This window comes from Heloderma suspectum, chromosome 4, assembly GCF_057233095.1.
Source record: "Heloderma suspectum isolate Gila_16-S chromosome 4, 16-S_ref, whole genome shotgun sequence".
Lineage (NCBI taxonomy): Eukaryota > Metazoa > Chordata > Lepidosauria > Squamata > Helodermatidae > Heloderma > Heloderma suspectum.
Genome location: NC_139461.1, coordinates 62,015,374 through 62,043,173, shown reverse-complemented (window position 1 = coordinate 62,043,173; position 27,800 = coordinate 62,015,374). Strand labels below are relative to the sequence as shown.

The following is a 27,800-nucleotide window of genomic DNA, read 5'->3' as shown; positions in this document are numbered from 1 at the left end:
TAAATCCTGCATCAGCAAGCAAAAAGTTGTCGCATAGCTGGAAATAGGGGTGCACGAAAGTCACTTACCTGGTCTTGCAGCTTGCTTCGCGGTGGGGGTGAGGCGCTTCGCTGCTCCCCCCAAAGTTCAGGCTGAGGGGAGAGGCTTCCCGCCTCGCCCGGCCGAAATTCAGGCCGGGGAGGAGGCGCCTCGCCTCGCCCGGCCGCGAAATAAAAAGTTAAAAAAAAAAAAACCCCGTGATAGGCTACATGACGATTTACATAGCCTATCACGGCTAGATCTGCAAAGTCAGCCGTGATAGACTACGTTAATCGTCATGTAGCCTATCACGGGTGACTTAAAAAAAAAAAGCGCATATGCAAATGGCGGTCCCCATAGGGAGCCGCCATTCGTGTTCCTTATTTGGTCGCTGTAGTCTACGTAAATCTTTACGTAGACTACGGCGAAAATAAGGGCAACGCAAATAGCGTTGCCCTTATTTTCGCCGTAGTCTACGTAATCTTTACGTAGACTACAGCGACCAAATAAGGAACGCAAATGGCGGCTCCCTATGGGGGCCGCCATTAGCCGTACGCGTTTGTTGTTTTTTTTAAGTCACCCGTGATAGGCTACGTGACGATTTACGTAGCCTATCACGGCTGACTTTGCAAATCTAGCCGTGATAGGCTACATAAATAGTCACGTAGCCTATCATGGGGGCGTTTGTTTGTTTTTTACTTTTCTTGGAATGGCGGCGGCGGCAGCCGGTCGAAAGACCGGCTGCTGCCCCTGCCCCTGCCCCTGTCGAACCGCTGCTGCGACCCGCCACCGGGAGCGACATTCGGGAAAGATAAGTCCCATCCCGGGGGGGGGGGCGGGGGGCGGGGGGCGGAGAATTTCTCCCCGAAACTACTTCGGGGGGCCGAATAGGTTGGCACTCGGCCCCCCGAAGTTTCGGGGAGAAATTCTCCCCCATCCCTAGCTGGAAACTGAGTCCTTGCCCTGCCTGAGGCGGCGAATCTCCCGAAAAGCCATCTGCGTGCGCAGGGGGTCACCGAAAAATCTGGCCATCGCTGTCATGAAACCTTGATAGTCCCCGAGCAGGGGGTCATTAGTGAAAAGAAGTCCTGAAGCCTATCTAGCTGCCACGCCTGAAAGTAGGTTACTGATAAAGCCCACACGAACCTGTTCTGTCAGGAAATCCTCAGGTCGAAGGCGCATGTACAGCTCTGATTGGGCACGGAAAATCTGACAAAGTCCTTTCTCACCAGAAAACCTCTCTGGCAGAGCCACTGGGCACTTGCGGCGGGGGGGAATTGAAGGTGGTGGGGGTTGAACTGCAGCTTGCAGACTCTGTACAGCAGTCATCAGTTGAGTCACTTGATCACGAAGAGCCTGGTTCTCTTGCGCGAGAGCTTGCACTGCTGAGTCCATGGCAGCCTCCAGAGGCAGTAGGAGCAGAGAGAGAGAGAGAGAAAAGAGGAACGGGTACCAAGCTGTCAGGAGCGCCCTAGCTGCCTCTTGCAGTCCCCACCAATAGCCAATGCAGGACACAGACGACGAGGATTCTTTCCAAGACTTTATTCCTTTATTACTTTATGACTCTTTCAGACACTAATCACTAGCGCCAAAGCAAGGAACAGCACTGGGGAAAGATAGCAGAGTAACCTAAGCTCCAGGTAAGGCAGTTGGTCCCTGTTTGAAGGGGAACCACGGGAAGACCCTGAACTTATGGGCTAGGGAGAGATCCTCCCTCCTTCCCTTGGGTCCTCGGGACGCAACCGTTGTTTGCGTGCCAAATGAGCAGTACGCCTCCTTTCTGCACCCTCCATCTATCACCGCTCCCTGCGTCTGCGCCGAGTGTCCAGCAAGCCCCCCTCCAGCGCTCTCTCACTGCCGGGGTCACTATCTATCCCAGGAATGCTGGCAGGAGGAATCTCTGCCAGCTGCTGTGCCTGTGAGGGATGAGCTGGCTCCTCTCCCACGGATTGCTGTTCCTCCTCAGAATCAGAACTGCTCTGGGGCTCTATGGGCTCGGTTTCCACCCTGACAGTAATTATGGTTACTGAAACAGCAAGCGAGGGGCAGGAAAATAAGTTATGGTGGCTTCTTTTCCTGTCCCGACCATATGAACCCAGCCAGTGTGTCCCCTCTTTGTGTGGCCCCACTGCCTTCATGAATGGTGCCACTGCCCATTCACTCGTCCTCTCCCTCTGGGGCCAGTCTGCAAGTGGTCAGTGCTGCCCCATCTCCTCACTCTTGTCACTGCTTACAAAAAAGCAGATGAACAGACAGTGACAGCAAGGAGGAGGTGCAGCAGGGCCAGGAAGCTCTGTGGCTTGGCAATGAGTCCCCTGTAATGGTGTGGACCTCAGCCAGTTCCTGGGGATGCCAACTCCTGATGTCAAACTGTCCAGCGGCTTGCGCTCTTCAACTATATAGCTTTTGGTTTTATTGTATAGTCCATTTTGGCAGTGACAGTTGACAAAAGCATTAAGCGCATTCAGTAATTTTTCTGTTTATGTTCGTCAGTGTTTACCTCATACAACAGTGATATTCCTCAGTGGTCATTAGATATGGCGATAGCCATGGCTGTGTTTATTTGGGAAATTCTAGGCAAATATAGAAAATACACACGTTAGAATTTTTTTAATAGCTACAAAATCAAGCAACTGGAGACTCGCCTTACTTTTTTTTTTTTTAGGAAGAAAAGATTCTAGTCCTTATGGTTGCAAATACAGGCTTGGACATATGTTAGGAATGTATAAACATTTCTGAAGCCAGGTAAGGAATGGCTGGCTCAGTCAGTTTTTCCAGTGGTCAGGAGATGGAGTTTTAATACCTGCATAGCCCCCTTGTCCTACTCTATGACTAACAGAAAGAGAGCAATCCTATGGGCCTAGGCATCTGTACACCAGCCTAAAATCCTGCATTTAAAATGGGGCTTTCTGCTTCCAATTTAAATGCAGGATCACAACGTCTCCCTTTCTCACGTGCTTCCTTTCCCCCCCTTCCCCCCCTTCTCCCCATATCTGAGTCTTCCATTATCGTTCACTGATCTCACTCCTCTTCTTGCCACTTTAACTCTTTTCACAGAGGAAACTGAAGTGGAACACAATGGGGTAATCTGATAGCTCATTATCTGTGATCTGTTTAAAAACAGAACAAAGGGCATTTAGTGCAGGAGACGCACTGGAGGGTCACGGCAGGGTCATGATGTCATGTAAAGAGCCTGCAAACTTCTGTGAAGGAGGAATCTCAATAGCAGGATAAAAGCGCCGAGTGAAGGAGCTCACTGTCTAGATGGCCATAGGATTTTTTGGTTTCTGGAAACCGAGGTCATCCAAGCTCTGTTTCCAGAAACTACACTCCCCTCCCCCACCCCCACCTCCACCTAGCTGGCGCAGTTCTTTCCATACCACTGTCATCTCTGTGCTTGTAAATGGAGTGTGGAGAGGGCAAAAAGGGGGAGGTCCCGGGGCGGGGTGGAGAGGAGACCGGAGACCTCGGAAGCCACTTTAGACAGCTTCCTATTGGGTCTCCAGCCCTTTCCCCTCCCTGAAGCTGCTGCTAGAAGCGCATCTGGCCACAAATGCAGGGTGTTTGGAGCATGGAGGAGATTCTCTCTGTGCTCTGTCTGTCCTGCATAGGATAGCTAATGGCCCCCAAGTTTGGAGGCTGCTGACTGTCTCAATAGGATTTCACCCTGCAGGTACAATCCTATGATAAAAAAGGCCTACAACTCCCAGAATGCTCCAGCCAGCTATGTCTAAATTGTAGGACTTTTTTCTGCCTAAGCATGCATAGGATTGCACCCTAAATTATGCAAAAGCAAATGTATGCAGTTGCTGAATTTGCATATGCACATATGGTTCAGAATTCTACTTTACTAATTTAGAATTTGACTTACCTTGGCATAGAATTATAATTTTTAAATGTACAGTTCACACATCTATAGCTATAGATCTGTTAGTGAAAGAACTTCAGAACTCCTAGGGTTCACGAAACTGAAGCTAATCCTTCAGGTTAATCTTTTGTGGGAGTAAGGAACTGATACTTTTTAAAATTGATCTTTTTATTTAGAATTTACAAGGGTTTTTTGTTTTTGTTTATCAATCATTAAACACAAATAACAAAATAACCTTAAAAGCAAACAAAGCCAGAAAACCTATTAAGACCCTAATGCCACATTAAAACATCTCTAGAACAAAGTTGATCACATTTCATTATATTACAATCATATAACATGAAAGCAAAGTTACTGTCTTAAAACCATCTTCAGAATTTCCACCTTAATAGCAGTGCATACTCGTATTTAGGTCGTATCTTTGTGGTGTCTTTGTCTTCACATTTTCTTTTAAGACTGCCCCAAGAAAATGGATCTTCTGTTGCAGATTTGTGTCCTGTGTAATAGCTGTTTAGTGATCTGTCAAATAAATCATGAACATACCAGGTTTATGTTAAGTTTTACATTGCTCTGTTGGCACCTGTGTAGCATGCAAGAAAAACAGCTACATCTGAAAAGGCATTTTGTTTGAGAAGATGCTTTGTGTTGCTGAGCTTAAACTTTCCCCCTGAACCATCAAGAATGTGGCTCTGCATTTAGAGCAACAACTCAAGGACAAATAGCCCCCTCTCCACCATGGTGTATCCTCCAGAAAGGAGAGTTATTGCAAGGGGAGTGGATATCAGATGGTTTCCTTTTTTCCTGGCTACATATAGTGAGGCCTATGGCCCTGAGTAGGCCCATGTTTTGTGGGAGCTGGGATTTGGGCCGGAGATGCATGAAACGGGCCTACATAAAGCCTATTCCCACTTATACTTGTGGTTAGTGGGGGTTAGGCAAGCAGCGCAATCCTATCACCTACCTGCTGACATTGTTGACTGCCCACACTTCCTCATCTGAAAAAGCCCTTTGGGAGGAATGACCTCACATTGTCTTCTCATGGGCAGGAAGCGCGAGAAGCCAAGGACGCTACAGGCTGCCAGAGAGATGATTGTATAATGAAAGACAGAACATTCATACACATTCCTCAGCCACCTCCTAAGAAAGGTTAGATAAGCCCAAGAACCCTGAACCCAACTCATGACAATTTCTCTGCCATTTCTTATGCTTTGAATTTATTTTCGAAAGCAATTTATTTTCTATCAAATTGAATGAGAATGGTAAAAAAATATGTGGCATAAATTCTCGGCACAGCACTAGATCAACACAGCTGCCTGAATCTTGGACTCTCTTTGGGGACGTGGCTATGGGGCCTGTCATGATGAGTGCTTGCACGTCAAAATTTACCAATTGTGGTTCTGTCACAACATTTGACTGGTGTGGACACGGAGAATGCCTTAGACTGGGGAGCATGTTGGACTTCAGGTCACTTTCAGAGCTAGACAGCTGATGAAGTGAGCTGCTATCTAGGAGGAGGAGGATAGATCACACTCAGCAGAGCTGGGTAGCTGCTGTGGTGAGACCTACTTTTTGCTTGCCTCCACCCATAGAGATAAGGTCGCCAGTTTGTTATTGAATGGCTCTGGCTTTTGAGCCAGGGGTGTCAGGGGGCACTGCAAATGGCTAACATACTTATGTCTAGATTGAAGGAAAAAAGACTACTGCTGGACCATGATCTGAATCCCCAAACAGCTTTTATCAGGACAGCAGCAGAATTCCAAGCAGTGTGTGTTTGTGTGTGTCTGTGTCCAGAGAAAGGGGGGCGGCAGTCAGAGCAAACCTTGCCTATCAAAATCTGCACCCCAGGAAGGCACATCTCCTCATCTTTCCAAGCTCTCCCCCTCCAGAAGTAATTCTGAGTGAGACTTGTCTTCAAATCCTGAACCACTACCACTTTCATGAAGGTTTAACTGGTGAGCTACTGAGTCAATTCTTTTTTGTGTTAGCTTTCTTTCTAACAAGCACACCAAAACTCTGAACATCCAGTCATGGTTCCATTCTTCAGGACTGAGCTAGGCAGTTGGGCTTTTTCCGAATCAATAGCTTATGAGTTTACAATTATTTTGAATAGATGAAAGTATAGCAAGATATAGACCATTGGGTTCCCTCACCCCCAGAGAATTAAAGGAAGTATGGCAGAGCTTTTGTTGCTATTGGTACACTTGTTCGTTTTTTTCTATTCTATTATGGTTTCACATCAAATAGGTTTTGCAGGTTTATATAGCCTATAAACCAGTTTGATGAGAGACCGTATTGGGTAAGAAAAATAAATGTGTGTATCTATGAGCAGTAGTAGTTCTATTATAAGAACCTTCAAGTCTGAAAAAATACTGGCTTTCCTAGCCTGAGTTAGGGGACTGAGTTGAGCCAGGATAGGATGCAGTTCATTTTTGAAATTACATGCTGTACATATACATATCCCAGCCTTTCCCCAACCTGGTGCCCTCCAGATGTTTTGGACTACAACTCCCATCAGCTCCAGCCAGCATATCCAATGGTCATGATAGGAGTTGCAGTCCAAAACCCTGGAGGGCACCAGGTTGTGGGGAGGCTGACATATCCTATACATATTTAGACTGTAATGCTATCTACACACTTGAAGTGTGTCCCATTGAACATACACAGTGAGTTACTTCCAAGTAAACATGTGCTGGATTGGTCTGTTAGAAGCACAGCATTTATAACCGCTTCTGAAATACTGTGTACAAAATGCTTCCATGCCTGAGTGCCAGTAGATGATGATGATGATGATTTATTTCATTTCTATACCACCCCATACCCGACGCTCTCCGGGTGGTTTATCATACTGTGCAACTTGGGGGAATTAGATGAATGGGGAAAGGGGAGGTAGGTTACCTATCCACTTCCCTGGCTACAATTTCCTTTTTTTCCCAGATAAAGGACAACATGGTCATTTTCCTCCTTAATGTTAGGCTGGGATATTACCCCAGTATAACATCCTGTATGGGAAATCTGATAGTAACTCTGTGTCATGAGCAATGTGGGTTTAATATCTGTGCAGGAATGCTCTCAAATAATAAAAGCATCGTAACAGGGAACCGAGTTTAAATGGAATTCTGTGCTACAGAATGCTCACTAGAATGGTTAAACCAGCCCATTCAAGGCCAGAACAAGGGTGGTCATGGACACAATTATTCATCATAGTAACAGCTATGGGAATAGAAGCAAGTTGAGAAATATATGCCAAACATCTGACATATATAGCCCAAAGGGGGAAAAAAGTGTTGTTAATAGTATTTTTGCTCCTGGTATAGGTATATTTCAATTCTAAACTGAACATTGGCAAATGTCAGTAGTATTACCCTAGTGGTTTCATTGTTGTCACTGAAATATAACGATAATTTAGAAGCCCATATTTTAGGTGCAATTATAATGGAAATCACTGCCATAGGAAGCTAGTGATACATTAACATATGCCATGCATCTACTTAAGCAACTTGCTTTTGTGATTGAATACTAAACTAATTGTAGAAATAAATATTTTAATAGGTGAAGTGAATACATTTGTCATACCCTCCAGAGAGGGTAGCTATGTGAGTCTGTTATAGCAAAAACCAAAAAGGTGTCCTGCGGCACCTTAGAGTCTAACCAATTTATTGTGGCACAAATGTTCATAGATTAAAACCCACTTCATCAGATGCTTATGAAAATAGATCTGTCTTTTATTAAATCTAAGGCCATCAGCTGATTTAAATACACACACACACACACACACACACACACACAGTATATCTAATTCTAATGCTTGACATGGCCCTGTGTGTGTGTGTGTGTGTGTGTGTGTGTATTCAGGGCCACGTCAAGTAAATGTAGAAGGGTTTTACTGCCTTTAGAACTGAGGATCAGACATTTAACCTGTAGCCCTTGCACAGGGGCCATGCTGCATCATTCCAATCATTCTGATATGTGCTGCCAAAGCATGCTTACTTTAACCTGTAGCCAGTCTTACAGTCCAGCTCCCAAGTGTCTATCCTGCCTTTGCATAGCACCCTGAGTAGTTAAAGCAAAGGGACAACTCCTGACTCCTAACTCTTTCAGTCTGAGGTAACAATCGTAGCACTGGACAGCGCTATGCCACTTGACAGACCTGGGATTTTATTTAATTTCCAGCAGGGCAAGCCACTGTTTGCTTTTCCTGCTGCACAAATAACTCTGGGCAGTATACAATGGTACTCCTACTACATACATAATGAAATATACATCAGTAGAACTTTGCATAAAATACAAATAAACTAACCTAGCCCAACAATTTAAAACTACACAGGACAGGGAATGACGCATAACAGAAATTTAAAATATATAACATACAAGGCCTGTGACACTTTCTTAATCCTGGAGACTTTGGCTGGCTCTTCCTGTTGTGTTGCTGCATGCAACCTCACAAATGTGCTAAGACAGTATATAGCATTTTAAGATACCATACTAATGTTCTTTCATGGAATGGCTTTCTTTTTGGCCTTGTATGTTATGTATTTTAAATTTCTGTTAGGATTCATTCCCTGTCCTGTTTGTATTTTATCTAAAGTTGTATTGATGTGTCTTTTATTATGTATGTATTTATTGACACTATGGTTATTTATAAGTGTTCCCATTATATATTTTTTAATTGTCATATTTATTTATGTTGATTTGAATGTGTTTTGAGCTGCTTTGGTCACAATCATTGGGAAAGCAGCATGCAAGTTAGTGGATGGTGTTGGTGATGATGAACTTGCTTCCCAGAGCAATGAGTAAGTCTGACCCAGAAGTTTTTATGGTGGTCAGGTAGTACCACATGATCCATTCTGGCTCTTAAGAGGGTCTATTGCTCATTTGTCTGGTTTTCCTGTTGTATTCTAGTCTGACAAGATCTTGATGGTGGCTCACCATCCCTGCCTGATCCCTGCCTGACACCCTTCAAGTTCAGGACCTGCTGTCAAGTTAGTCCTGATTCTTTGTACCACAGGGTAGTAAGGGGATCAGTCAATAGTAACTCAAAGTGGTGGTATGCAACTGGAACTGTGCTATAGTTGTCTGCTGATGTAGGTTCACAGGGAAAGCAAGCAAGGTTTCCTACAACAGATGCTATACAAAAGAATGAGCTTACATACTGCATTGCTAAGAAGTATCTATAGTACCAGATTGGCTTTGAAATAAAACATTTTTGACAACAGAGAAACATTCAGGCTGAATAAATGATTTTTCTTTGTTTGAAAATCCAAGTGTCATTTACATGGTTCATGATATACAGACTGAAGAGACACTCAAGGAAGAATTGTGATTATACAGCTTTTCATTTTACTTCACTGTTCACATGCGCCGCCTTGATGGTAAAGCTTCCAAAGACAATAAATCACTGATTATAACTTGTTTTTATTGTGTCACAGCCAGATATTCAAAAGGGGATTAAACATAAGTAAGTTGTTTAGCCATTCACTTGCACTCTACATGATTCCAGATGGAGCACTTATATTTCCTTTGCAGTGATACTAGTATAATGAAGTACTAAGATCTCAACAAGAAGCACTTTTCTAGGGCATATTCAAAGAAGCAGGAAAGAAGTAGTGGTCATTTTGTTCATATATTTATCTTGAGCGGAGTAGTTTGACAATTATTATGCTTCATTAGGAAACACTCAGCTTTCTTCCTGCAGCTAAATTGGTGCAGTTACTTGATTGGATTCAAGATTATGAAGAACAATCACGTACTGTCTTGGAAGAAACCTACAGAAGGATCCCATGGCTAAGGAAAACAGAGGCAATCATTTCTGAAAAGAACTAGCTCTCCTGATATAGTTATTATGAATAATAATAATAATAATAATAATAATACAATTTATATCCCGCCTATATAGAAAATACTCTAGGTGGCATACAAAGTTAAATACAAATTAAACAAAAAATCAGCAATAAAAACAATACAGCATAAAACAGTATATAATGATCAGTGAAAAGAAATAAGAATCCTAAAAAGGGAAGGTCTGCCAGAATAATACCATCTTTAATTCCCACTTTAAAACATTCAAAGAGGTCAACAGATGTATTTCAACCAGCAGGTCATTCCACAACTGAGGGGCAGCAAAAGAAAAAAGTCCTCTGGAGTGTGGCTGCCAATCACACAATTCTGATACTACCATGCAGAGTGGTCCTAAGGGTAAAGGGAAGGTCCATGGCAGATGATCCACCGCTCCCTGCAGTCAGGGCGGGCAGTGTGTGTTGAGGCAGCTTCCCCCCCCCCCCCAGGAGATCTTTTTAAAATTTTCCCTCCTGTTTAAACCAATGGAAGGGGGCAAATTACTATTTCCTCCAATGGGACTACCTCCAGCTGTAGATCTGCACCTATGGAACTTTCCATAGTTGCCTGTGGGGCATGCGGGCTGCCCTGCCGGTACTCTGTACTGGCAGAGGGACACACCAGCCCCATCCTACCCCCCCTCCAGCTAGCCCCAAGCAGGGGTTAGGATTGTTTCGTTCTTGTACTTGTGGTGCAAGTATAGAAATAAACCAACAGCTGATTATAGAAATAAACTAGCAGGCTTCTGTATTTAAAGGTGTAGCTTTCAACTTAGAATCATAGAATCGTAGAATAGTAGGGTTGGAAGGGGCCTACAAGGCCATCGAGTCCAACCCCCTGCTCAATGCAGGAAGCCAAGTCAGGGCATCCCTCGTCTTGAATAACTCCAGTGTGGGAGAGCCCACTACCTCCCTAGGTCATTGGTTCCATTGTCGTACTGCTCTAACTTAGACCAGCATTTAGGTTGCTGTGATACATGGGGAAAACATTAACTGTATCAGCGTATTTGAATTGCTTTATAAGTCCACATAAAAAGTAAATCTGCTCAGAACTGTATAATTATCTGTAACATTATGCACATGGTCTAAATTATACTGCAAACTGTTTTTGAATGTACAAAAATCATTTGCAGTATAAAATTCCCAAAGTGTGGTTTCTCATTTTAAAATATCTTAATGGATAAAGGGAAAACTATTTTACAATGCCTATACCTTGCAAAATAGCAAGTATATACATATGGGTAAAATATTATAAGTATGATAAGAAGGGCTCATTATTAAGGCTTATATCAGCTATGTTAGGCATACAACTGCCTGTAGACCTTTTGCTTGTTGAACTTGGTAGCTTATTGAAGAAACATTCACTTACATCAGTGGTACTGATTATGTAGCTCTTAGAGTGCAGAGTGAATTCTTTCAGTTTAATTAATTTTGAGAAAAATAGAGGAGAAATACCTCCTCTTCAGATGGACACAAAACATATAGGTAAACCAAAATATGGCCGTAAATGTGGTCTACTACTGAATGTTTCTGGCATATGTGTAAGTATTGCAGCAGTCTTTGTCTATAGCAGGGGTGTAGAACCTCAGGCCTGGGGGCCAATCCAGACCTCCTGGGTTCCCCAGAAGGCCATGCCTCTTTGCCCAACCACCAATTAATTATTTGGTGGATTCTTGGCTTTTTGTGCAATTTTTCCCCCATTCTACAAGGTTGAAATGCGTCTCCTAAGGCTTAGTTAGTTCACTGGCAGCAAGTGATTGAAGCTAAAATATGCTGATATTTATGGTCATTTTGGTCCTGCCCATATTCCTTTAGCCCTGCCCACCACTGGAATGTGGCCCCTGAGAGCTTCTTCAAAATGGAATTTGGCCCTCAGGCTGACAAGAGGTTTAACACCACAGGTCTATAACTAGGGACCTGTGGAAATAAAGCATTATATACGTATGTAATTTTTTTTTAAAAAAAATTACAGCACAGGGATCAGAGTAAATAAACCTTCTCAGCATTTGTATTTGACATGATATGAGAGATTGGTGAATTGGGGCCAGGGCAAAACTGGAATGGGAAGCCATGAACTAGGAAGATGGAAGAGGAGAGGGGACATATCACAAATGAGAGAATATAAATAGACCCAGTTTAGGATGGACATGGAGAATTGGTGGTGGAGGATGAAAAAGATTTGCAGTGGCAACTGGTTATAATAGAATAATGAGGCAGAACCATGAGTTCCTGTCCTAGCCAATGAAGCTGGAAGCACCAGGTGGAGTTTGTGCAGAAGACCTGGTGACCATCCTGAGGATGTTATGCTGGTCAAGAGAAGGATCACATAGTTCATGGAAGGAAAGCACTGAGGGAGGTTTCCAACAAATGATACAAGGCCTGAAGGAAGGCTTGAAAATATCCAGCATGAATCCAAATTAAATAACTTTTAACTTAGTTGTGAGGCTGGCTGTCAGCAAAATTTTCTCTTTGGCAGGCAATTATTTCCAGGATAATCATTCTCTTACAAAGAATGATTATTTTGTTTCTATAAATTACTTTCAGGATTATTTAACCTGCATAAATTGTATACATTTGTATTTTTTATTGTAAAAATGCTTTGCTGTAATTATTCTCTGCCTCCCCCTCTCTCTCAGCTATTATATAATTCTGTGACCAAGAATTTGGTTGGTGTTTGAGGGGGCCACTTCTAAAGATTTCTCAAAGCTGTATGAGCTACTAATTGACCCCAAAGACCTGATAATACAAAGATCTGTAGAGATATTGAAGGTGGGGAGAGACAACCAGTTTGTTGTATTTGATATGGCATGGTTAGCTTGCTTGCTTTCATGGTTAGCTTTCTCTTTCTTTCTTTCTTTCTTTCTTTCTTGTGACTGGTAAATGGTCTGACATGAGGACGTTGTGGCAAAGCTGGGACCTACTGTGTCCTACAAATGTAGAAAAGCTGGATTGGACTATGATGAAGCAAGTCTTGATCTTGTTCTGTGCCTGCAGTGTTCCAAAAGACTCACAGGACCAGTCCTCTCACCAAGAAATCACTCCATTATCATGTCAAAGTGTTTGTCACACTCTACACATAGACCTGGTTCAGATGACACGACCGCCCACCATGGGTTAATTAACCCCCAGGATGCCGTGGTGCATGCTGACCGCCATTATGAATATGCAAGCTATGACTGGGTTTGCTACAGCTTGTTGTGTTGTCTGAACCCAGGCAGTGTGGGTTATTTGAGCGTTAAACAACCCTCGCATAACCCACAGTCTATTTTAGGGTTCAAATGACACAACAAGCCACAGAAACCCCTAGCCAGGTCTTGATATTCATAATGGCAGTTGGCACACACCACAGCTCTTCATGAGTAAATTAACCCACGGTGGGCTGTCATGTCGTGTGAACTGCCCCACAGTCTCCTTCCATACTGAAGACTTTCTACACCAGCTTTAGTGAGAAGGATGGGGTGGCATTAGAGTGGCATTACAACTTCTTTATGCTGCTACATTAGCTGTCTAGAATGGCTATCCAGATTGGCTCCAGCACAAATGGGTATCCAGCATTAACATGGCTACTGAGAAGATAAACTACATACCTTGGCCAGGGAGAAGGCCCCTTGATTATTGTCAGCTGTTGCTGCTAATCCAGCACAATCCCATAACTACTGTAGTTAAAGATCTCCTGTTTCTGACAGTATACATTTCTGTCTCTTCACTGAGCAGACAGGCTGCTTTTCTTTCTCTCCATACAGAGCCCCATTGGCAGTCAGGGCATGTCCATTGGCCTTCAGAACACAAAAGCTGCTCACTCCACTTCTGTGCACCACATGTCAATTGGAAGGAACTGGAGAGGAACAGCGCTAAGAGAGCCAAAGCAACTAGGAGGGGAAGAGGCTGTCTCCTCTTTCGGAACTTTAGTCTGAAGGCATAATCCATCTCCAGTATTCCCTGAGAGAAGGCAATGGAGATGAAGACCAGTGAAATATACTTCCTTATTGAAATGGCAAAATGGCATTCTTTCCATGGCCTTTCATTACTGCATAGTAACAGAACCAGCCAGCTTTAGTTTTTATAAAGCTTCACTTCTTGCCAGGCTAAAAGAAGCCAAATCTCATTGCACAATGGCCAGCACAAAGTGTGAAACATGCCTGAGGCATTCTGGTGTTAGTTTTTATAAAGCTTCACTTCTTGCCAGGCTAAAAGAAGCCAAATCTCATTGCACAATGGCCAGCACAAAGTGTGAAACATGCCTGAGGCATTCTGGTGTTAGTTTTGATTAGTCCCTGTGTCTACGTGCCTGCCTCTTTCTTCCTTGGGCTAATGAAGTTCTCCACTTTCAAGAGGAGCAAGAAAGTACTGGGTCAATTTCATATCCAGAGGCTCATGGTAGTTTCATTATGATATTACAAACCTCTTATTCTTTTCTGGGAAAGTGACATTTCCTATTAAATACTGACATTTAGAAGTAGAAAATGTTACATTTCTTTTGAAATATGTGATAGTTTAGTAAACAAATGACATTAAGCCTTTCCCTCTCCCCACAGTTTTTTTTCTGAGAAAATGTTACAGCAAGCAATATATGTTCTAGTGCTGCACCCTTTCCCCTCATTCTGTGAAGAAATGATGAAAAGTTGTCCGGGAGTTAATTAAAGCCAGTGATAATGGGTGCAATCAACCCAGCAGTGCTGCTCTGCAATGTTCATTATTTCAATAAATGAATGGAGTCTGTGCTAGAGTGCCACGAAGGGTGACATTTTTGTGCAGGGACATTTAACCACAAAGTGAGAAATCCCTGTAACAAATAATTATCAGTTCTTCTAGATGCATGACTATATGTTGAAACAGATATGTACCCATTACATTCTTTCATTAAAAAGCGGTACTTTTTGGCGGTTGCATTCCGGCCTCAATCATCATGGTCCAGGAGGCTCCTTGTCAGGGTATTATATACTACTTGAATTATGGGGTGAAAGTTAGCCAGGTTTCATTAATTCCTTCAGTCATTGGTCCCCCTCCAATTCTAGCCAAATCATGGCCTCTCCTATAGCCTTCTAAAAACAGTAGATTTCACAAAAGATAATGGGGTGTGGCACCTGTGTCTCCCCCTATAATTTGAGCATTGATACTTGGTGCCTACAACAGACCATAGTATTAATTAACAGTCTGTGGCATTTTCAATTAAGGGCGTAATCCTATCCAGATAGGCGGCTGCCTCTGAACTCGGAGGCGACCACCTATCCAAAGCAGGGCAGGAGAAGCACGGAGGGGATCATTCCCTCTGCGCTTCTCCTGCCCTGCATTTTTGGCTAGACAGCCGATTGCGGCTGTCTAGCTGCGGGAGGGTGGAGAGGAGGAGGACACATTGGAGCGCAGGCTCTGAGGTCGGTTCCCAGAAAACAGGATATCCTTTGGCTGTCTAGGTGCTGTCTAGTGGCCATAGGATTGCTCCCTAATACTCTTAAACTGAACACCCAAACCAATATTTCACTGATATAATAGAAACTGTGCGTTATTGAAACTGGGTATACAGCACATATAACACTGCTCTGTTTGTTGTAGTATGGCAATTATAAGTTGGCCAGGTTCTCGAATGAAGTCAAACTAGGGATGTCAGAGAATTCTGCCACAGATTCCAGTGAGGCCAGATTCTAAAGAATTTACGTAAATTCTAAAGTATTTACGTAGCCTATCACGGTAAAGGCAGCCATGGAAATGGTGTAGTGGCTGCCACTTGCGTGGCTGCCTTTACCGTGATAGGCTACCATAGGCCAGAGCGAGAGGCAGGTGAACAAGCAGGTTGCAGTGGTGACAAGCAGGAGCAATGCCAGGGAGATCTTGTCAGTGGGCCCCTGCTGGACTGTGGACCCTCAACAAGTACCCCACCATGCCTACCTTTGACCCTGGGCATGGGTCCTGAATACAATCAGACTACAAACTCTTGGAACACAGAGATATGGCAGAACTCTGAGCGTGAATTTCTCAATAAATGTTGATCAGGAAAAGTCTTTATGTAGGGACTTTTCACTTCCTGACATTTTCTCTCCAGGTTTAGCTTTCTTGTGAAGTTGTTCTCATCATATAACTATAGAAACAGATCCATAGAAGAAATCTGCAGATTGTTTTTTCTTGAGCTAAATTTGTTTCAGTTGTGCTTAGTTACAGAAATTGAATGCTGAAAATATATTTATTTCAGAGTGACATATAATTATGTACTTCAAGTTTATCCTGTCTGTTTTAAATTACTTTATGCAAATCTCATTTCAAAGATTACACAGAGAGTAAAAGTGAAATTATCTCATGTATATATCATTATACTCTACCTTCCACTCCTAACGATAATTTGTAGATGCTTTGGAAAACATTCATTTTGGGAGAGCATAGAGAGAGATGCATGTCTAGCAGTTTTTCATGTTATAACCTCCCTTGGAGGAAAGTAAAGTAAGATAATAATATAAAAAGATAATGAAAAGTTGTACAAACAGGTAGCTTAAATTTGCAATTTACCTAATGTTTGTGTGTAGTTGCATAATGAGTGAAAGGTGCAACACCTTCTTTCTCTACATGGATGGTTTGTTATAACAACTATAACAACATTATAACAACTAATGGTTTTTCAGGTTTTGGAGTTGAGGGATTTACAAGTGATTGCTATATATAAAGTTGGGGAAATCTGTACTTCTTCAAAGAGGAGCAATTAGTACAGAACACAAAGATGACTTCCTGAACTGAAACATTTCTAAAATCTTTAACATGTCTTCTTATTATGCCTGCCAAATGTTAGATCTGTACCCAGTAAAAGGCTATTCAGTATTGGATTGGGAAGGGCCTGAGCAGGACCCAGCACAGAATTTTGAGTAGACAGCAAATTCTGCTGAAGAAGATATAACCCTGCCATTTTAAACATATTGAGCCTGTTCAGAAGCCACTGTGTTGAACCTCAGTCGTAGTGTTTCCCAGATGGCCAGCCCACCTTCCCTTGGCTCCACCCCCTTTCTCCTGATCACCAGTTGTTTGGTGGTTTACTGGCTTTTGCATGTTTTTCTACATTCTAAAAGGCTGAATTGCCTCTCTGAAGGCTCAGTTACTGGCAGTAAGACCTTTAAGCTAAAATATGCTGGGGGGGCGTTGGTAGTTTGGCCCTGTTCCCTTTGGTCATGCGCCCTTTGCCTTCAGCCTCATCCACCCCTGGAATCCTCCCCCCACCCCCCCGAGAGTGTCTCCAAAACTGAATTTGGCTCTCAGGCTGAAAGACGTTCAACACCCCTGCTCTAGGTAATAGCTGCAGTTTTACATGGCTTGGATTAGGCCCTCCCTTCACTCCTGCTATCGCAAACAGTTATCTGCAGGGCTGGATAGTAACTAATTCATATTGTGGAGGCCATGGCCCATTTGGAGGTGTGGGAGGCCTCTGCATGTACATAGCACACCCATGGTCTGATGTCATGATGGAAACTGGTTCCCATGCATAATGCAACCTCTGCTGGTCAGGCAGCTTTTTATTGGGTAGGTTGTTTTCTGTGGCCACCTGCATATTCCACTTGCATAGGGCAGAGAACTATATTAGTTCAATTGTTAGCCTTTCATGTTGGGGAAAGGGGATTCATGTGCCTCTGCCTAGAAAAGAACCTTTCACTGCCACTACCACAGAGAGAGGCACTTCATTTGTAACTCTCCCCTAGCCATGTCCATTTTTTATCTTCTCCATTATTCCCTATGCATCATATCATTTGTGTTTGGTGATCATCTTGAAACGTGATGCCAGATGACAGGCTGATGTGCTGGAACCTCATGGATCCTGCAACCATCTCTTCCCCTTCGCAGCAAAACCTCCCAGTCCTGATCTAAAGCTGCTTGCATGTGCTGGAAAAGCTTATCTGGATTGAAAAGGACTGTGGCTCAGGCGGGAGAGGTTGTTCTCCCTCGTCTTTTCATGTAGGCATTTGGCTTGGCAGGACTCCGATTCATTTCACCTTTGCCAAATTAAATTATTCATTGGGTTAAGTCCTTCTCCCTGGGGGTCTTTTTCAAAACTGAACACAGGAACCTGTGACTGCATTAATCCCTCTGGTGGTGACAGCACAAAGGCGTTGCTATGGAAAAAATCCCAACTTCCATTCTCATCCCCCCCTCCCCCAATTGGATAAAGAGTTAAGTATCTGTACCCCAATCCAGAGCATCCAGATGGGAGCAATGACAGATTAGTTCAGGGGAGTGAAAAGACAGCAAAGACCATTACTGGAGGGGCGGGGAGAGAAAAGGATTTTGCAGCATGTGTTTTATACAACCATACAATTGGTAAGGCTGTCATGGGACCTTAGACCATCCAGACCATAACCAAAGGCGGGTTCATCCATGCATTGAACTACTGGCACATTACAGATTAACCTCTCTGTAGGTTTACCCTGATCTGCTTCATAGCATACCACAAGTAAAGGCATGAGCAAACAAGGTGTGCCATCCATCTAGAGGTGTCTGGCTGCCCCACTGTGGCTGACTTGGTAGAAGGGAGCTGCTGTAGTGATGATGGAGAAAGGATCCTTCTTTGCCATCTCTGCACCAGGTGCTTTTGTACTGAATTATAAAGATAAAAAGTGGGATCCTCCCTTCTTATAATTTCTGAAGGACTTTTGGGCTTCCCACAGGCAGCTGGTTAGCCACTATGTGAACAGAATGCTGGACTACAGAGACCTTTGGGCTGATTCACCATGGCTCTTCTTATGTTCTTAAATAGTTGTGGGAACTATGCCTTCTTTAAGTTCACAAAAGAATGTATTCGCCTACTGAGAGTATAGCCAAAATTTTACAAAAGGGGCCCCTTTGAGGACGCCATTACCTACAGAGGCTTGCTTCTTGGACACATGTGAAAAGGCTTGCTCCTGTGTTGTCCCCAAACTCTCTCAAGAACTATGTCTATGCCAGAGATGGAGTGCTCCATGACTGGCCCACTAGGGGTGAGGCTGACATCTTCAAGGGGGAGGGCCTCGGGGTCTTAAACATAGCAGAATTCTATGGGGATATTCCAACTTCCCTGCCCACACACTTTGCTATATTCGGGAAATTGAGTATCTTACTGGGACACCTCTATCATGTTATACAGGAAATGGCTGTATTATTGCTCCTCTTCGGTTCACAGTGAAGGCTGATCCAGGGCAAAAAAACAACAGAAATGCTAGTCATATTGGGGTGCTTTGCTCAAGACTTTTTAAATAAGTGCTGAAGATGGAAGAGGTCACTTTACCTCTCTACCCATTTCTGAGGTCTCTCTCTGTTCACTATAGAATTGAAAAGGGCTACTCTATCTGTAAAATACATTTTGAGCCCTTCTGCCTCTTTTGTACAGAAATATCAGGGGAACTGCCTTGCACTTTACAGCACTTCCAAGCATTTTGGTCAGAGATATTTTCCCAAATATCGTTTACATCAGTGTTCATACTGTCCATCAGATCAGCTTGACTGGAATGTACATTTGATTTGATCGACAACAGATGCTAATGATGTCTTTCCACACAGAATGCTATGTGAACACTGTTAATGTATGATATAAAGCAGAAATAATTCATGTAAAAGCCAGTGTAGCAAATGTAGAATTTACATGCGGCGTGAGCCAGTGTGATGTAGTGGAGCATGTGCTGGACTGGAGAGACCCAGGTTCAAATCCTTGCTCAGCTCACCGGATGCTCTGAAGAATACTAGATTTAGGGTGCAATCCTATCTGGATGCCTGTCAGTCTTGGAGGAGCAGGAGGAGTGCAGAGGTGATCATTGCCTCTGTGCTTCTCCCATTCTGCATTTTTGCTAGACAAGTGTTTTTGTCCATCTAGCTAGGCTCTGCAGAGGGGGAGGGAAGGAGGATAGGGAGAGCCGCGGAGAGCTTGTATCCTTGCTTCCCCAGTCCCACCGCCCACAGAACAACACCACTTTTCCATCCTGTCCGAGGTCGCTTTTGCGTGGAGAGGCAGCCGGCGCAGCTCCCTCTGTGCCGGTTGCAAGGGGGAGGGGGTGGTGAGTTCAGACTTCTGTGTCCAAAAATCCAAACCATCCTATGGCCCCCCAGACAATGTCTAGGGGGCCATAGGATTGCTGTCCCAGCCATCCAAGAGGGGGATCATAGATTGGGAGGAAGATGATCTATCACCTAAAAACAGGGCATCATGTATGGGAGGTGGGGGAGAGGAGTACATGACCCCTCGCTAACCACTTTGTATTACTACCAAATTTGGGTTCTATTGACCCTCTGCCTAACACACCACCAAAAATTAATCTCTAGTTGTGTACCATAAAGACTACTTCTTTGTACTTCTGTTTTGTACTTTACAAAGTGCTCGAAACAGATTCAAATACTTGCTAGGGTTCACATTTTAAAAGGGAAAACAGCCATCTTTGACCCAGTAGCCTTTGTTGCAGTGGAGGTCACAGGGGATCAGCCCCTCTTACTTTTTGTGATGCTCCCCTTAGCTGTTGTTTCTAGAAGGCTATGTGGTGCCATAGCTTGGCTAAAATGGGATGTGTGTTAGGATTGCAGATTTCATTAAGGCCCTTCTATCTTTCTCCTTATAATTCTAGCACTACCTTGGTGCAAACTGAGATCTGTTTTGCACTGAGCTCCATCTAACTTTATTCAAAGTGCAATCCTATTTACTCACAAGCAAGCCCTGCTGTGTTCCTTGGGACTTATTCCTGTCCCTAGCAAGTGTGTTTACAATTGCAGCCTGACAGTGCAATCCTAGGCATGTCTAAATTCAACTGATTTTAATGGGGATTAATCCCAAGTAAGTGTGAATAGGACTGCAGCTTAATTCTATGCATGTATAGTAAGAAGTGCCATTGAGTTAAATGACACTTCTAGATAAAGTTTGCAGCACAATTCTGCAAATTTATTTATTACATTATACAACCCAATAGCCGAAGGTCTCCTGCCGCAGTCCATTTCAAGGTAGCACAAGAGACGACTCTACACATGGACATCACCAGATGGTCAATATCGAAATCAGATTGATTATGTCCTTTGCAGCCAAAGATGGAGAAGCTGTATACAGTCAGTAAAAACAAGACCTGGAGCTGACTGTGGCTCAGATCATGAGTTTCTTGTTGCAAAATTTCAGCTGAAATTGAAGAACGTAGGGAAAACCACTAAACCATTCAGGTATGACCTAAATCATATCCCTTATGAATATACAGTGGAGGTGAGGAATAGATTTCAGGGATTAGACCTGATAGACAGAGTGCCTGAGGAACTATGGATGGAGGTCCGTAACATTGTTCAGGAGGCAGCAACTCAATCCATCCCAAAGAAAAAGAAATGCAAGAAAGCCAAGTGGCTGTCTGATGAGGCTTTACAAGTAGCTGAAGAAAGAAGGGAAGCAAAAAGCAAGGGAGAAAGGGGAAGATATATCCAACTGAATGCAGAGATATATCCTCTCTGAATGCAGAGAGGAAAGCAATGGCAAACCTAGACAGCATAGTAAGAAGCAGAGACATCACCTTGCTGACAAAGGTCCATCTAATCAAAGCTATGGTTTTCCCAGTAGTAATGTACTGCTGTGAGAGCTGGACTATAAGGAAGGTTGAGCGCCAAAGAATTGATGCTTTCGAACTGTGGTGCTGGAGAAGACTCTTATGAGTCCCCTGGACTGCAAGGAGGTCAAATCAGTCCATCCTAAAGGAAATCAACCCTGAGTGCTCATTGGAAGGACAGATACTGAAGCTGAAGCTCCAATATTTTGGCCACCTAATGCGAAGAGAAAACTCCCTGGAAAAGACCCTGATGCTGGGAAAGACTGAAGGCAAAAGGAGAAGGGGACGGCAGAGGATGAGATGGCTAGATAGCATCACCGATGCAATGAATATGAACTTGAGCACACTCCAGGAGAGAGCGGAGGACAGGAAGGCCTGGCGTGCTATGGTCCATGGGGTCACGAAGAGTCGGACACGACTGAATGACTGAACAACAACAACAACAACCTATTGCAGACTTAAGACTGTTACCACCTGTAAATTTTACAACTTTTTCTCATGGCTTTTTTGTTTTTGCTTAACACCCAGATATGGGGAGCTCTAAAGCTTACTGAACACTTTGTGACATCTTTGTTGGTTATAATAAAGGCATATTTAGGATCAACAGGCTAGAACGCACTTTACATACATCACCCTGAGAGCATTGGCTATAGGGTGATTCATACATTGAATAAATAATAAATATTATTTATTTATTATTTGTGCAGAACCTCAGGCCTGGGGTCCAAGTCTGATCTTCCTGGGGTCCCAAACCAGCCCTCCAGGGTTCTCCAGGGGGCTACACCCCTGGCTTCCCCCTTTCCCCAACCACCAATCATTAGTGATTTCCTGGCTTTTGTGCAATACCCAGCCCCTTCTAAAAGGTTGAAATTCACCTCCTAAGGCTTGAGTTACTGGCAGTAAGAACTTTAAACTAAAACATGCTGGTATTTTTTGCCCCATCCCCTTTCACCTTCAGCCCCATCAACCACCTGAATGCAGCCCCCAAAAGCTTCTCCAAAATGGAATTCGGCCCCTGGGCTGAAAGAGGTACTGCACGCCTGCTTTAAAGACAGTTCAGAACCAAAGAATGCAGCCACCAGGGTGCTGACAGTGGCGAGGTGGCCTGTTCTTATTACACCCATTTTACATCAGCATTGCTGACCAATTTGCTACCAGATGTAATTTAAAATGTTGTTTAAACCTTTAAAGCCCTAAATGGTTTGGGACCAGATTATCTCAGGGGCTGCCTAGGCCTACATGAATTTACCCAAACCTTCAGATTGAGACCGCAGGCCCCATGAACCAGAGTCTTCTGCTTAGAACCAGAGGTAGAGTTTTCACAATGGTGGCTCCTTATGGAATTCACTCCCCAGTACATTTGCCAAGCCCCCTCCCTTCCTGTTTCTAGGTGTTTTGAAGACCTTCCTATTTCAAAGGGAAATTTATTAATTGATTAATATTAATCATTGGTTTTACTAGTCTCCGGTTTTAAACTACTGTTGTCTTTATTATGTTGTATTATTATTGAAACGTTATTGATTTTTTTTACTGAATAGCAAGCCACTTCATGCAGGCCCTTGCTTTGACAGAGTATAAATACCTAAGGGCGCAATCCTACGCAGGTTTAGCCAGAAAAAAGGCCTCCAGCTCCCTGCATTCTCCAGTATTGTCCTTGAGCCTACGCTCTCGGCCTGAAACTACCACACAAGGCTGTTGTGACATCATGTATGCCTGAAGGAAGGTAGACCAAGGATTTATATTACAGCCCCAGGAACGCCAAAAACGGATTTAAGCATCACCTTTTTATTTCTTTCTGCACCATCATCATAAGCCGCACCACCGTTTCACCACGCCTTCCTCCACGGTAAAGGCGGCTCAGCGAAAAAAGCCTTCGAACTCCGCCCCTTGTTACTTTCGCTCGTCCCTTAACATAGACGAAAACGCTCCAGCGTCCCGGCCAGGCTAAAAGGCGCTCGCTCCTCGGGGCCACTTGCGAGCTCCCGACGCCTTTCTTCCTATCTTCGCCGGCCAAAAGCTCAAGCCCCGCCCCTTTCCTTCTCCCTCTGAGCCAATGGGGCTCTGTTCCTCGGCGGGCGGTCGAACTTTCCCGGAGAGACCCGCGCCCACCAGCCCGGCCGCCGGCTTCGCCCTCTGCGCCGCGCGCCGGTCAAGCCCCCTCAGCCGGCCGCTCTCCTGGTCTTCCCGCGCGCAAGGGACCGCGCGCGCTGCCTCTGAGGGTGCTCCCTCCCAGCCCCAGCAGCAGCAGCTCACCTTCCCTCCAGAAGGCAGAGCAGCCCCTCCCCTGACGGAGCCCCTCCCCTCCCGCCGCGCCTCGAACGGCCCTCGCGCCCCTGAACAATAGCCCCCCTCGGCCAGGCGGCGCTCGCACGCGCGCCTCTTGACGCTTGCCCGCGACTTCTCCACCTTTCTCCTTCCTTTAGGCACCTGCCAGCCACTTGCAGCCGCTTCCCCCTCCACGGGCCCCGCGGAACCATTCATGTTCCGCCCTCCCTCAGCCATTGACAATTCCGAAGCCCCCCTCCCGCCCCCGCTCACCATTCACAAGTCCCATTCATAGGCTCGCCGCCCTCCACCGCACGCGGAGATACACGCGCGCCGCCCGCCCGGCCGCCTTCCGTCCTCGCTTCCTCCCTCCCTCCCTCCCTCCGCACGCTTCCCCCAGCCACACGCCCACCCCCAGCCTTCCCCCGAGCAAAGGGGCGCAGGCGGGCGCCGGGTGCTTCGCTCGGCGGCCAGACTGCCCTCCCGATCTCCTTCCCCGGGGCTGAGGCGGGGGGGCGCCGCCGCCGAGCCTCTAACAAAGGGATTTGGCCGGCGCACGAGGCGAGGGTCTGTCCGGATGCGGTGAGGGGCGGCTGAAGCCACGGAGGGGAAGGCAGAACAAGAAGCAGAAGAAGGGGAAACGGCGCTGCCGGCATCGCTGAGCTTCCACCATGGGCTGCTGCTCCGGGCGCTGTACTCTGATCTTCCTCTGCACGCTGCAGCTGGTGAGTAGCTGCCCTCAGCCAAGGGTGCCAGCGGCTTGGGATTGCCCCCTTCGCTGCACGTTGCGGGAAAAGAAAGGGAAGGAGGCTTTCACTCTTGCCCCCCATTCCTGCCCCCGCCCCGAGTTCTATATTGATTGCTCCACGAATCCCGCCCCCCCAAGCCGGCCGCTTCTCTTGGATTGACTGATCCATGCATGATGCCGCCGAAGGAAGGATCCACCTTGCAGGCATGATCAACTCTCCTCCAGTTGCCCCTGTACTACAACCGACTGTAAACACGAGCCTCCCATAGCAGTTGCGCCGAAGGATGGTGAGAAGGGAGGGGGGGGGGGATAGTGCACGGAAGATCTCTTTCGCCTTCTGGGCATTCCCAACTTCCCCGTGGAGAAGGGTTGTCCCAGGTCCAAGGCAGCCGGCAGCCTCCTTCTGCTCCCCTCTCCGACCGTTGGTATCACCTTTACTTAGGGGACTGTCGGTCAAGCGGTGGTGAACCCTTTCCCTACCAAAGCTTCAGAAGGTCAATTACAGCTGCTTGAGCCAGGGAGAGGCTCCCATACAACGGGCGCTAGTGCAGATTCTCAAGGACTGGGTTGATCATCCCATCATGCATGTCACAGTTGCCAAAGGATTGTTCCCGTGATAGGAGGGAGATGCCTATTTAGCAGCTGGCATCGTTAGATAGCTGCCCAGCTTGGCATGGCCTCTCCCGTTCCTTCCCCAGGTCCAGAAATGTCAGGACTGAGTGTGTTTTCACAATACTCACAGTGGAGTAAAGGCTTACCCGCAGGAAATAATGATCCCAGAAAGTCCACCGCATGTTGCCCAAGAGAGCAAGCTGCTCCTTTCCAGAACCAGAGCAAAAAAACTGTGTATGTGTATGATACAAAGTATGCTGTTTCTTCTTCTTTGAATGATTATGTCCTCCCACTGTAAGGGAGGGCTCTGGGTAGTGTCTGGTTTTCTCTTTGGTCTCTTACAAATTGTTGAAGGTTTTCTGTGCCTTCCAGCTCTCATGGATTTTGATTCTCATTCTGGATTTATTTCAAGGCAGTTTAAAAGTATCTGTGTGGTGTGAGGAAGAGGTTTCCCCCCTCCTGCAGCATGCTTAAATCAGATATTTAAATATTGCACAGTTCTATGAAAACCTCACTCATTCCATTGTCTCAGCTTGACAGCTGGGTATTAAAATCACTTCATGATCAATATGAGGTCAAGGTGTTCAGGCAGCACTTGAGGGTAATACATGCCCTTTTAAAAATGTCTTTGAGGTTACAGGGTGAAATCTTAACTCTGCTCACAGCTGAGAGATCCTGTCCCCCCACACACACACCTTCCAAAGTTGATTTTTACAGTTCAGTTCAAAGAATTTGCACTTTTTCATCATATTTATTGGGGTTCTACAGTTTACTTTTGTGTTACCAGGAGTCAAATGCAAAAAAGACATAAGACTGAAGGAAAATAAGGACACCTTTCTGGGTATTCCCTTGGTGGAGGGAAATAATTTGCTCCGACTAGATATTCATTGTGACTGAATGGCTAAGGGCTTGGTTTATGTTGCTGCATGGTGCAAGTCCAATTCTCATTTGCTCTGAGTAAAAATGTATGTGTATGGCATATCATTTCATTTCTATTTGTCACTGGATTTTCATTATTTACTGAAGGTTGTATAGCAGTTCCTTCCATTGAGAATGTGAGAAGACTTGTCCTAGCAGTATACAAAAAAAGTGTTGCTCCATTAGTGGTTTGCCTTTGGTTATTACCATTTCTTCTATTTAGTGGCTAGTACACATGATAATGGTTTGCTTATTGGTTGCAGGCAAGGTGAAGCAAGGTTCTGGGGCGTATTCAAGATTAAATTGCAAAACCAGCAAACAAAGGCAGGTCATTTCAGGTTGTGGTTTCTTGTTTGCACCTCATGATGCCATTATGAAATGGCACACAATACTCACACGATGTCTGCAGTTTTGTAGGGTTTTTGGCAGTGACTGCTCCATGTCCTCCCTAAGTGACACCACTGGTTGGTTGTTATACTAGCTGATGTGAGCTCTAGCCACTGCATCTAAAGTTGGCAGGGGCTGGAGCTGTTTCAAGAGATGTAAAAGGAGATTGTGCCATGGGCTAACTGTAGCTGAGATCTCAAATAAAGGGCAGACAATATCTACCCTGAGTCATGTCACAAAATGTAACGATTTTACTAGCCCTTATAGTACAATCCTATGGATGTGTACTTGTAAGTAAGTCCCATTTTGTTCAATGGACCTTAGGCTGCAATTCCATGCAATTCCATGCACAATACCTGGGAGTAAGGCCACTGTACATAGTGAGACCTATTTTCAAGTGAACATCCAAAGGATATCAAATCAGCTATTTTTCACAAAAAAATTTAATTTTACATGCAAAGAAAGTAATAAAATACGATGCCTTCTCTGACATATAATTTAGGAGCATTTTACAATTACATGGGCAGAGCAATCTTATGGGGGGAGGAGAATCAGTGTCAGAGGAACTGCTGTTTCCTAAGCCTGGCCAAGCTTGCATCAGCCGGGGCAGAAGGTGGGAGCGGTGGTCCCTCCCCCACTTTTTGCTTTGTTTGTGCCAGTCTCAGTGGGAGAGACTATGACTTCAATGGAAGGGAATATAACTATGCCAGCTCCAGTGGACATTGGGGGCGTGTCCAGTGGATCCAAAGTCTCCCTTGATCTGCTGCCCACACTCCCCTTTCCAGCCCCTTCTCCCATTGAAGCAGCAACAGCCTGTGGGGCAGACCTCCTTCTCTGCCTGCAAGCCTTCCTCTCTGAGTCGGATGGGACCTGCAGGGAGAGATCTACAGCATCCAACAGCCTCTCAGCTGCCCTCCCTGGAGCATAAGATTGCTCCCTCGAAGTCTTTGCACTGAGAGGCAGATTTCAGAGCTACAAACCACTGACTTCAGTGATGTCTCATTAAATTTCATGTTGTTATTGGTACACTCAGGACTGTATCTATGATCTCATTTTGAAATCAGTGTGGTGTTGCCCACTTTAAAACAGAAAGAAGAAGAGCCTGACGATGCCGCCTGCGCTGTGGGATAAGTATTTTTTGCAAGGTAGTTCTTGCTTGGAGGGTCCTTCCTCTCCTCTCTTCTCCACTCACAAGTTACTTTAAAGCTAGTTTTCTTCCTTTTTTGTATTTTTGAAGAATTAAATAATATATGAACAGTTACTTTATTTTCAAAATGTTGTTCAAACAGAGTGTTTATACATGAGAGATTTATTGCTGAAATCACACTTAAGACTCATGAGCCGGACGGGACCTGTGCACAGCCTTTGCAGAAGTCCTGTGTGTTCACGTGGCAGGTACAGGCCATCTCAAGGTGGTGCAGCCTGCTGAAAAGATGGAGCACGTCTGGTGCACAAAGCCCCAGGCAAAGTTGTTTCTTGTGCAAAGGTGCTGCTTCCTAAACATTTGGTTTGTCACCGAAGTTCTGATCAGACAGAATGGGAAACCGTCACATGGACACCAGGATGGGGTGGTAATTTGGTTTTACCGAACTCTTCTTTTCCACTACACTGAGCTCCTCTTCTGATGCCAGAGTAACAACTGGAACATA

The 27,800-nt window shown here is 44.9% G+C and overlaps 1 protein-coding gene and 1 long non-coding RNA gene across 5 annotated transcripts in view; one reads left to right on the top strand and one right to left on the bottom strand.

The window, feature by feature from the left end:
- Positions 1-4,041: 4,041 nt before the first annotated feature.
- LOC146346919 (uncharacterized) lies at positions 4,042-23,862 on the bottom strand. The gene is made up of 3 exons (XR_014789839.1): positions 23,760-23,862; positions 4,848-4,961; positions 4,042-4,405 (listed from the first exon to the last, which is right to left on the bottom strand). It is a non-coding gene; the product is annotated as an uncharacterized LOC146346919 (long non-coding RNA).
- The window catches only part of NKAIN3 (sodium/potassium transporting ATPase interacting 3), a 434,650-nt gene continuing 430,118 nt past the window's right edge, over positions 23,269-27,800 (top strand). Inside the window, exon 1 of one of the 4 annotated variants that reach the window (XM_084848052.1) lies at positions 23,269-24,211. In XM_084848052.1, the coding sequence (XP_084704178.1) occupies positions 24,158-24,211 (54 nt within the window). In that variant the 5' untranslated portion in view covers positions 23,269-24,157. The remainder of the gene's footprint in view (positions 24,212-27,800) is intronic. The other 3 variants (XR_014789838.1, XR_014789837.1, XM_084848053.1) reach the window with 3 other exon arrangements.